The sequence below is a fragment of the Chiloscyllium plagiosum genome, chromosome 25 (assembly GCF_004010195.1).
Source record: "Chiloscyllium plagiosum isolate BGI_BamShark_2017 chromosome 25, ASM401019v2, whole genome shotgun sequence".
NCBI lineage: Eukaryota > Metazoa > Chordata > Chondrichthyes > Orectolobiformes > Hemiscylliidae > Chiloscyllium > Chiloscyllium plagiosum.
This window is the reverse complement of record NC_057734.1, coordinates 3,979,111-3,991,340: the sequence shown is the minus strand read 5'-3', so window position 1 is coordinate 3,991,340 and position 12,230 is coordinate 3,979,111. Positions and strand designations below refer to the sequence as shown.

Below are 12,230 nucleotides of genomic sequence, written 5' to 3'. Positions count from 1 at the left end.
GATAATGCATTGAAGGTGTGAGCTGCCCTGTGTGAGGCTGTCTGTGCCACAATGGTCAGGCTGATTCTAATCTAAAAAAAACGGATTTACAGAATCTTTCATGGATTCATGCAGTTTTTGAGCAAAGTAAAGTGTAATTCTGCAACTACAAATTCACTCCATAAACTTATATGTGTATGGGTGCATGTGGGTCTGTGTGTGTATGTGTTGGGGGGGGGGGGGGGGGAGTGTGGTAGGGGGAGGAGGGGGTGATGCCCCTGTGGAGGGTGCTGTCCCCCTGAGGCTTCAGGGGGACTGGCCCAGTTAGGAAGTGATGACCTTTCAGGTGTGATAGTGTGAGACCCCTTTCCGGCTCTCAGGCGGGTTTTAAAGTACAGCTGGGGGATTCCCCCTGTTTATATTTTTAGATTAGATTACTTACAGTGTAGAAACAGGCCCTTCGGCCCAACAAGTCTACACCGACCCTCCGAAGAGCAACCCACCCAGACCCATTCCCCTACATTTACCCCTTCACCTAACACTATGGGCAATTTAGCATGGCCAATTTACCTAACCTACACACCATTGGACTGTGGGAGGAAACCGGAGCACCTGGAGGAAACCCACGCAGACAAGGGGAGAATGTGCAAACTCCACACAGAGAGTCGCCTGAGGTGGGAATTGAACCCGGGTCTCTGGAGTTTGCACATTCTTCCCGTATCTGCGTGGGTTTCCTCTGGGTGCTCCAGTTTCCTCCCACAGTCCGAAGAAGTGCAGGTTAGAGTGGATTGACCATGCTAAATTGCCCCATAGTGTCCAGGGATGTGCAGGCTCAGTGGGATCACTATCTGGAAATACAGGGTTACAGGGAAGTGGTGGGTCTGGGTGGGATGCTCTTCAGAGGGTCGGTGTGGATTCGATGGGCCGAATGGCCTGTTGGGATTCTGTGATTATGGTTCAGAGACGGGGCTCCTCCCCATTCTGCACCATAAGACAATCTGCCATCTTCATCAGGAACGGAAGATGAATCAAATCTCCCACTCCCTTGGACATCATTGAACAAATCCAGGTTGATTAGTCTTAATACTGCAGTCCTTCCTCCTTGGAGCTTCCAATACGTTTTCTTCTGACACAGTGCAATAAATATTATGTAAATTAAAAGGGAAAGAAAGCACTGATAGGAAGGACTGAAATGCTTTTGAAATAATTCCGTACTTACGAAGTGCAGTCCGTCTTTAGAATGGAAGATGTAAGGAGCCAATTTCCGTACAGCAAACTTCCATGAATGCCGTGGGATAATTACACGATGTGTTACTGTGAGAAATACTGGCCTGGACCCAGGTGACGGTCCCCCTCCCTCTTCAAAACCAAGGCAGTGATACCTTTCCTACCCTCCAGAGTGGACAGCCAGGGTTTCTGTTTAACGACTCAATGTGAAAAAAGCATTGCACACCCTCTGTACTGTCCTGGCGTGTCCGAGTGAGTTACCCTGTAATGCCAGGAACAGGTGAGCTAGCAAGTGGGCCGCAGCAACATGTCTCCCTACACTGTGCCCCTTTACGGATCAGGAGCAGACAGGGCCCTCAGCCCCTTGAATCTGTTCCGCCATTCAGTAAGATCACAGCTGATTGGATCTCTGCACCAATGCCCTTTCACCCCTGCCTTATTGAGAACCTATTTATCTCTGTGTTAAAAATGTCAAGAGTCTGAAATTCTTTTCCTGAAGATGTGGTGCATGCAACAACTCTCTCTCCTCTGAGAGACGAAAATGTTTCCGTGGGTGATCTTTAATGTTTGAACAGTGATCCCTCGTTCTTGATTCTCCCACGAGAGGAAACATCTTTTCCACCAGCAGTCCTGCCAGGACCCCTCAGGATCCTCGATTTTTTTCAATCAAGTTGCCTCTTCCTCTCCTGAATGCTAAAGGACGAGAGTGTTGCTGGAAAAGCGCAGCAGGTCAGGCAGCATCCGAGGAGCAGGAGAGTCGACACTTCGGGCATAAATCCTTCATCAGAAAACCTTATAGAAAATCTGATGAAGGGCTTTTGCCCGAAATGTCGACTCTCCTGCTCCTCAGATGCTGCCTGACCTGCTGCGCTTTTCCAGCACCACACTTTCGACTCTGATCTCCAGCATCTGCAGTTCTCACTTTCTCCTAAATGCTAAAGGAAGCTTGTTGTCTTTACTATGAACCAGGATAACAAGTACAGGTCGTTCTGCTACGATATTAACACAAATTCGATGTAATGCAATTGATGAATTGGGGACATTGTAAAACTTTGAGCTTTAGAAGCAATGTGTGGTGGCTGTAACATGATTACATCGCCAACACTTTAAGCACTGTTTCTAAAGTACTATTTTTTTCTATAACGCAGGGTTACCCAGGAATGCAACCATCGCGTTATAGAACTACCTTCAGCTGAATTGGTCACCGTGGTGTGACTTTGGTTTTATGGTATTGCTGTCGGAATCCTTTCAGAGGAATCCAAAGCTGGTCTTTCCCTGTCACCTTCCTGTTATCCCATACGTAATGTTTTGAGGATGGGTTTGCAGGACTCCTCGAGGCACCGTGGGACTTGTAGCCCAGCAGCGAAGGTCTGGCTGGGTGTGTCTTCTACGTTGGTGCTAAGGATTCCACGTCAGGAGCCGGAGAAAGGCTGAGGTATTTCTCCCTGTGACTCAGCTCATGTTCTGTCCTTGACCAGCTCCTGGAAAAAAATACATAAGAAGTTTAATGTGGACAAGTGTGAGGTGGTACACTTTGGCCGGAGTAATCAGAATGCAAAGTACTTGGCTAATGGTAAGATTCTTGGGAGTGCAGATGAGCAGAGAGATCTCGGTGTCCATGTACACAGATCCCTGAAAGTTGCCACCCAGATTGACAGGGTTGTTAAAAGGGCATACAGTGTTTTGGCCTTTATTAATAGAGGGATCGAGTTTTGGAACCATGAGCTGTACAAATCTCTGGTGCGGCCGCACTTTAAGTATTGTGTACAGTTCTGGTCACCACATTATAAGAAGGATGTGGAAGCTTTGGAAAGGGTGCAGAGGAGATTTATAGGATGTTGCCAGGTATGGAAGGAATGTCTTACGAGGAAAGGCTGAGGGCCTTGAGGCTGTTCTCGTTAGAGAGAAGAAGGTTGAGAGGTGACTTAGAGACATACAGGATAATCAGAGGGTTAGATAGGATGGACAGGGAGAGCCTTTTTCCAAGTATGGGGATGGCAAACACGAGGGGACACAACTTTAAAGTGAGGGGAGATAGGTATAAGACAGATGTCAGAGAGTAGTAAGGGTATGGAATGCTTTGCCTGCAACGGTAGTAGATTTGCCAAGTTTAAATGCATTTAAGTCATCATTGGACAAGCATATGGATGTACATGGAATAGTGTAGGTTAGCTGGGCTTCAGATTAGTATGACAGGGCGGCACAACATCGAGGGCCGAAGGGCCTGTACTGCGCTGAAATGTTCTAGATTCTATGCTCCTGAAGACTTGCAAACCAAGGGCCCAGTAGTATTATCGATAAACTATTGATCCAGAGACTCAGATAATGTTCTGAGGACCCGGGTTCAAATCCCACCGCGGTTAATCGTGGCATTTGAACTTGACTTTAAAAAATGATCTGGAATTAAGAGTCTAACGATGAGCATGAAGCCATTATTGATTGTTGGAGAAACCCATCTGACTCATTAATGTCGTTTGGGGAAGGAAACTGCCATCCTTACCTGGTCTGGTGGAGATGTGACTCCAGACCCACAGCAACGCGGTTGATTCTTAACTGTCCTCTGGGCAATAATATCCATAAATAATAAATGCTGACCTCGATATTCACATCCTGTGATGAGTGAATAATAAAAAAGATTTGATTTAATTTATTGTAGTCACATGTACCTAGGTACAGTATAAAGTTTTGTTTTGTGAGCAGTACAGGCAGATCATAGCAAATAAGGACATACAGATCATAGAGTGCTCAGACAGAGTGAGGTATACAGGGTTACACTGCACAGGAGGTACACAGAGCAAGATCATCATTAATTAGATCAACATTATTTGAAGTTAGAGAGGTCGATTTAGCAGTCTAATAACAGCAAGAAGGAAGTTGTTCTTGAACCTGCTGGAGTGTGCGTGTGTGTGTGTGCGTGTGTGTGTGTGCGCGTGCGTGTGTGCGCGTGCGTGTGTGTGTGTTCAAGCTTCTGTATCTTCTGCCTGATGGAAGAGAGCATTATCAGTTTGGGAGGGGTCTTTGATGATGTTAGCAGTCTTTCCATGGAAATGAGAGGTGTAAATATAGTCATAGAGATGTGCAGCACGGATACAGACCCTTCGGTCCAACCCGTCCATGCCGACCAGATATCCCAACCCAATCTAGTCCCACCTGCCAGCACCTGGCCCATATCCCTCCAAACCCTTCCTATTCATATACCCATCCAAATGCCTTTTAAATGTTGCAATTGTACCAGCCTCCACCACATCCTCTGGCAGCCCATTCCATACACGTACCACCCTCTGCGTGAAAAAGTTGCCCCTTAGGTCTCTTTTATATCTGTCCCCTCTCACCCTAAACCTACGCCCTCTAGTTCTGGATCCCCAGCTCCAGGGAAAAACTTTGTCTATTTACCCTATCCATGCCCCTCATAATTTTGTAAACCTCTATAAGGTCACCCCTCAGCCTCCGAGGCTCCAGGGAAAACAGCCCCAGCCTGTTCGGCCTCTCCCTGTAGCTCAAATCTCCAACCCTGGCAACATCCTTGTAAATCTTTTCTGAACCCTTTCAAGTTTCACAACATCTTTCCAATAGGAAGGACAACAGAATTGCACGCAATATTCCAACAGTGGCCTAACCAATGTCCTGTACAGCCGCAACATGACCTCCCCACTCCTGTACTCAATACTCTGACTTAAAACAAGAATGGAGTCCATAGATGGGAGTTTGGCTTCCGTGATGGTCCGGACTGTGCACACAACATTCTGTGGTTTCCTATGGTCCTGGGCAGAGCAGTTGCTGTACCAGGCCGTTATGCACCATCACAGTGAGAACTGCCGCTGTGTGGCTATTATCTCATTGTGAGAGCTTGCTGTGAGTCAATTGACTCCTGTGTTCCAACAACAGTGACTCTTTCAGTGGACTGCATTGGCTGTAATGTGATGTAGTGATATCCTGAGGTTGGGATTAGCACTATATCACACCTTGAGGTTGGGAAAGGCATTATATGAATGCTGTGAGGATGGGAGACATGCTATGTTATATAAAGTACAATTCTTTCACACGGCCGAGAGAAGTGGGGACCCAGCTTGTGAAGCCTATTCATGGAAGCGATCATAATATTTTCGTCCTGGTGATTATCTGGAATTTAAATGTTGGTGATTTTTCTTGTGCAGGTGGGATTGCTGGAGGCATTGAAATCTGTATCACCTTTCCGACTGAATATGTGAAGACTCAGTTACAGCTGGATGAGAAAGCAAACCCACCACGGTATAAGGGAATTGGTAAGGACTCCACGCTGACCCCCTTTCTGACTGGCTTCTGCTCACCTTGTCAAACTTCAAATGACATTTTACCAGTCGGCCATGTGGGTTTCTCCTTATTTTAGTTTTTAAGTTTAATAATTTTGTTTCTCGCTTGTTTTTAATGGGAGCACAGAGATGGGCTGAATGGCCTCCTCCCTGTTGTAACAATGCTGTGATTCTGTTACTTTCCTTTCTCATAAAGTCCTAGAGATGTACAGCACGGAAACAGACCCTTCTGTCCAACTCCTCCATGCTGACCAGATATCTCAACCCAATCTAGTCCCATTTGCCAGCACTTGGCCCATATCCCTCCACCTCTTTATCTCATTACAGCCTTGGTTCAAACATGGACAAAAGAGCTGAAATCCACCAAAGTAGGGCCTCTCTCTGTGTGAAACATTTGCCTCATCTGTTTTTTTTTAAATCTCTCTCCTTTCACCTTAAAAATGTGCCTCCTAGTCTTGAAATCCACCATTTTAGGGAAAGACAACTACCATTAACTCTATCTATACTCCTCATTATTTTAGAAACTTTATAGGGTCATCTCTCAACTTCCTACGCTCCAGTGAAAAAACAGTCCCAACCTGTCCAACCTTTCTTTCTAACTCAAACGCTCCATACCCAGCAACTCAAACGCTCCATACCCAGCAACTCAAACAGCCTCATGAGACCCAGACTCATAGAGAGAGGGGGAGGGGGAGATTGCAGATGAATCATAGAGTCATGGAGATGTACAGCACAGAAACAGACCCTTCGGTCCACCTCGTCCATGCTGATCAGATATCCCAAGCCAACCTAGTCCCACCTGCCAGCATCCGGCCCATATCCCTCCAAACCCTTCCTATTCGTATACCCATTCAGATGCCTCTTAAATGTTGCAAATTTACTAGGCTCCACTACTTCCTTTGGCAGCTCATTCCATACACGTACCACCCTCTGCGTGAAAAAGTTGCCCCTTAGGTCTCTTTTATATCTTTCCCCTCTGAACCTAAACCTATGCCCTCTAGTTCTGGACCCAGAGAAGAGACCTTGTCTATTTACCCTATCCATGCCCCTCAGGATTTTATAAACCTCTATAAGGTCACCCCTCAGCCTCCAACGCTACATAGAAAACAGCTCCAGCCTGTTCAACCTCTCCCTACAGCTCAAATCCTCCAACCCTGGCAACATCCTTGTAAATATTTTCTGAACCCTTTCAAGTTTCACAACATTTTTCCGATAGGAAGGAGACCAGAATTGCAGGCAATATTCCAACAGTGGGTCACTTCTCAGCCCATTGGCCCATCTGGTCCAGATCCTGTTGTAATCTGAGGTAACCCTCTTCGCTGTCCACTATACCTCCAATTTTGGTGTCATCTGCAAACTTACTAACTGTACCTCTTACGATCACATCCAAATCATTTATGTAAATGACAAAATGTAGAGGACCCAGCACCGATCCTTGTGGCACTCCACTGCTCACAGGCCTCCAGTCTGAAAAACAGCCCTCCACCACCACCCTCTGTCTTCTACCTTTGAGCTAGTTCTGTCTCCAAATGGCTAGTTTATGAAGAATTTCTTTTTTTAATAAATACCTTCTATATCCTTCTTCTCCCTCCCCCTTGCGCTCTCCCTCTCCCATTGCTTCCTTTCTCCTCCTGTGCCCTCTCTTTGGATGGTGACCCCCGTCCCCGACGTGTTACAAATGGATGAAAATATCTCTGAATGTCTGGTTACCTCTCCAAAGCCTCCCTCAGGCTTTGAGTGATTGACACTGCAGTGCAATACTGAGGGAGGCCTGCACTGGGGATGGTGCAGACTTTCAGATGAGACCCATCTGCCTTCTCAAGTGGGTGGGAAAGATCTCACTACCCTGCTCTAGGTTTAACAGCTCTCTCTCTATGGCCCTGAGAATCTCTCCCATCCTTTGACCTGATGGTCTGACCATTTATCACGTCTCTCTGCACAGATTCTGCATTTACAAACAGAAGGATGGTTTTATTCACTCACGGTCTATGGATGCCATTGGTTGGATCAGCATTTATCTGCTCATTCATATAGCATGGTGTAATTATAGAATCATAGAGATGTACAGCACAGAAATAGACTCTTTGATCTAACTCATAAATGCCGACCAGATATCTTAAATTTATCTAGTGCCATTTGCCAGCACCCGGCCCATATCCCTCTAAACCCTTCATATTCACGTACCCACCCAGATGCCTTTTAAATGTTGCAATTCTACCAGCCTCCACTACTTCCTCTGGCAGCTCATTCCAAACACACACACCACCCTCTGTGTGAAAATGTTGCCCCTTAGGTGTCTTTTATATCTTTCCCCTCTCACCTTAAACCTATACCCCCTAGTTCTGGACAGTCCCATCCCAGGGAAAAGACTTTGTCTAATTTCCCCTATCCATGTTACCCATGATTTTATAAACCTCTATAAGGTCACCTCTCAGCCTCCAATGCTCCAGGGAAAACAGCCCCAGCCTAATCAGCCTCTCCCTATAGCTCAAACCCTCCAACCTGGCAGTGTCCTATCTGAACCCTTTCACATTTCACAACATCCTCCTGATAGGAAGGAAACCAGAATTGCATGCAGTATTCCAAAAGTGGCCTAACCAATGTCCTGTCCAGCCACAACATGACCTCCCAACTCCTGTACTCAGTACTCTGACCAGTAAAGGAAAGCATACCAAACACCTTCTTCACTATCCTATCTACCTGCGACTCTACTTTCAAGGAGCTATGACTGCACTCCAAAGTCTCTTCGTTCAGCAACACTCCCGAGGACCTTACCAATAAGTGTATAAGTTCTGCTAAGATTTGCTTTCCCAAAATGTAGCACCTCCCATTTATCTAAATTAAACTCCATCTGCCGCCACTCAGCCCATTGGCCCATCTGGTCCAGATCCTGTTGTAATCTGAGGTAATCTTCTTCACTGTCCACTATATCTCCAATTATGTGTCATCTGTAAACTTACTAACTATACCTCCTATGTTCACATCCAAATCATTTATATGCCTAGAATTGAAAGAAGGTGCATTTAAATAGCATCCACCTTAGGCACTTTGTAACAAATGAAGCCCGTCTGGTTTACTGATACTGTCCGACAGAAATCCTGTCTGACCTACATGTAAATCCAGACTTGCCGCAAGGTGGTTTACTCTTAACGACCCGATGGGCAATAAACACACACAACACCCAGACCCTGTGAATGGCCTTTTAAAATAAAGGCCCATTTGACTCAGCAGCTCACTCAGTTTGAGGTTAGTTAAAGCTGAATAATGCATGCTATGCCCTGTTAGCCTCTCCCCGCTAGATAAGAGAAACCTTTTGTAGTTGCTATTGTAATGTCAAAACTGCAACAGTTAATCTGTGCACAGCAAGCTCCCACAAATAGTAAGGTGCTAATGACATGCTACAATCTGTTTAGGTGATGCTGATTGAGGGATAATTATTCCTTGATGTCACAAGGAATTAAGGGCTACGGGGAGAATGCGGGTAAGTGGAGTTGAAATGCCCATCAGCCATGATTGAATGGCAGAGTAGACTCGATGGGCCGAATGGCCTTACTTCCGCTCCTATGTCTTATGGTCTTATTGGCCAAGGGACTAGGGAGAATATACCTGCTTGTTGATTTTTAGAAAAAGGAATCCATGGAATTTTCTACATCCACCCGAGCGAACTGCTGAGAGTAACCCTATCGCCTTTGGCACAACTGTAAGGCTGTACCTCTGGCAGTGCAGCCCTCCCTCAGTCCCAGCACCTGACAATGCCCGTCCACACTGTTGTCTCAAATCTGGCCCACGTGTGACTCCAGACCCACAATGATGTCGTTGACTGTTAACTGCTCTCTGACGATAAATGTTCAATGTCCATATTGTCTCAAATCAGTGATGGTGGGATGCAGAACCCATGACCCTCTGATCCAGAGGAGTGAAAGCTGCCATCCCAAGCCAGGGCTGTTATCTTCAGGCGGTGCTGGAATTAGCTCGAGGGGCCGAATGGCCTGCTGTGTGAAATGGGGGTAAATGAATGCACGTTGTTTGTAAGTGGAACCAGCTGTTTTTGTTTTGTTTCCCTAGGTGACTGTGTGAAACAGACGGTTCGGGACCATGGGGTAAAGGGGCTTTATCGTGGTTTGAGCTCACTGCTTTATGGATCTATTCCCAAGGCAGCTGTCAGGTACACTCCCCGATTACCTACTGTCTCTTACAGGTTTGCAAAAGAGCTGAATGAGGCAGCAGTCCTCCTCCTTCTTTTAGAATCCCTACAGTTCAGAAGCAGGCAGTTCAGCCCATCGCGTCCACACTGACCCTCCAAACAGCGTCCCACCTAGATTCACCACCCTGTAACCCCTGCATTTTCTGAATCTAACCCACCTAATCTGCACATTCCTGGACACTATGGGTAATTTCCCACGGCCAATCCACCCTAACCTGCACAGCTTTGGACTGTGGAGGGAAACCAGAGGAAACCCACGCAGATACGGGGAGAATGTGTAAACTCCACACAGACAGTTGCCTGAGGCTAGAATCGTACCTGGATCCCTGGCACTGTGAGGCAGCAGTGCTTACCACTGTGCCACCATGCTGCCCTTTGCTGGGATGTGGGTCCTGAAGCCCCTCCCCAATAGCCCTTGAACATGGTGGAATTCCAGTCCATTTCAGAAGGCACCTATACCTGCAGCTCAGTCAGGTTGGGCAAGGATGGTAGACCTCTCCAGAAGAGTATTAGTGAATCCGAAGGAGCAGTTCAGGAGAGGTGGATATCTGGAATGAGTGGATTGTTTCGGGTGGAAAGGTTGCAGCAGCTGGATTAGTTTCCTGGGTTGGGCGAGAAGACTGAGCTGCAGGTATAAGTGCCTTCTGAAATGGACTAGAATTCCACCATGTTCAAGGGCTATTGGGGAGGGGCTTCCCAATTCCCACATCCCAGCAAAGGGTGGCACGGTGGTTAGCACTGCTGCCTCACAGTGCCAGGGACCTGGGTTCGATTCCAGCCTCGGGTGACTGACTGTGTGGAGTTTGCACATTCTCCCCGTGTCTGCGTGGGTTTCCTCTGATTTTATAGGAATTATAGAGTCAAGAGACATACTGCACGGAAACAGAGCCTTTGGTCCAACTCGTCCATGCCGACCGAGTTTTCCAAATGCAACTAGTCCCACTGCCTGCATTTGGCCCAGGTCCCTCTAAACCATGCCTATTCCTGTCTTCCAAAGTAATCTATTACTTCCTCTGGCAGCTCCTTCCATATACAAACCACCCTCTGTGTGAAAATGTTGCCCCTCAGGTCCGTTATTAGATTAGATTACTTACAGTGTGGAAACAGGCCCTTCGGCCCAACAAGTCCACACCGACCCCGGAGGAAACCCACGCAGACACGGGGAGAACGTGCAAACTCCGCACAGTCAGTCGCCTGAGGCGGGAATTGAACCCGGGTCTCTGACGCTGTGAGGCAGCAGTGCTAACCACTGTGCCACCATGCCACCCACTAAGTCCCTTTTAAGTCTTTCTCCTCTCACCTTAAAATTACGCCCCCTCATTTTGAATTCCCCAACTCTAGGGAAAAGACCTTTTCTATTCACCATCTCCATGCCCCTCACGATATTATAAGGTCACCTCTCAATCTCCTACTTTCCAGGGACAAAGCACCCCAGGCTATCCAGCCTCTCCTTATAACTCAAACCCTCTAGAAACAGTAACATCCTGGTAAATCTGTTCTGCACCCTCCCCAATTTAATAATATCCTTCCTATAGCAGGGGAACCAGAAGAGCACACAGTAGCCCAGAAGCAGCCTCGCCAGTGTCCTGTACAGCTGTGACGTGACGCCCCAACTCAGTGGTTTGAGCACTGATGTGGAGGAGCTGGTGTTGGACTGGGGTGGACTAAGTTAAAAAACCACACAGCACCAGGTTATAGTCCAACAGGTTTATTTGGAAGCACTAGCTTTTGGAGCGCTGCTCCTTCATCAGGTAGCTGTGAAACAGGATTGTAAGACACAGAATTTATAGCAAAAGATCACAGTGTCATGCAACTGGAATGATATATTGAACAAACCTAGACTGCTGTTAAGACTTAACTCTGAGCAGTGAAGGCAAGCAACTTTCAATGAACAATGTGCCTGAACCCCAAGGTCTGTCTGTTCTGTTGAAGTGTGTAGGAGTGGGTGGACGTGGAAAGGATGTTTCTTCTTGTGGGTCAGTCCTGAACTGGGAGGGGGTGGGGGGTGATGGTTAAGACATGGTTTTAACATTAGGGGTCACCTTCTCAGGACAGAGGTGAGGGGCCATTTTCACAGGGTACTGTGCGATTTCAGAACCCTGTCTCTCTGGAATGCAATATTCCTATTAAGAGTGGATACATTGTCATTGAGCAGCAGAATCCAGGATTATGCAGGGGGTCGGTGGAATTTAAAACAGAAACCAATCAGCCATGATCTTAGAGTGGCAGGGGAGGCGAGAGGGTGAAATGGTCAGTTTCTCCTCCTGTGGTGTATGTTTGCACGGTGCACAGTTGTCTTTGGGTATCTCTCCCATTGGACGGTGTAAAAGATCTGGCGGAACTCTGTCAAAGAAGGGCGGGGGATGGTGTTCTCACCTCAGTGCCCAGGGGCTAATGTTTATCCCTCAATCAATGACACAAACCGCGATTACCTGATCGTGGTCATGTTTGTGTGTGTGTTGGGGTGTGGGGGTGTGTGTTGGGGTGTTAGTGTGTGTTGGGGTGTTAGTGTGTGTTGGGGTGTTAGTGTG

General features: G+C 47.0%; 1 protein-coding gene across 1 annotated transcript in view; it reads left to right on the top strand.

Moving 5' to 3' along the window:
• Window positions 1-12,230, top strand: part of LOC122562517 (tricarboxylate transport protein, mitochondrial) — an 83,491-nt gene that overhangs the window by 40,691 nt on the left and 30,570 nt on the right. Inside the window, exons 2-3 of the mRNA XM_043715380.1 lie at window positions 5,361-5,468; window positions 9,561-9,660. Of these exons, the coding sequence (XP_043571315.1) occupies window positions 5,361-5,468; window positions 9,561-9,660 (208 nt within the window). The remainder of the gene's footprint in view (window positions 1-5,360; window positions 5,469-9,560; window positions 9,661-12,230) is intronic.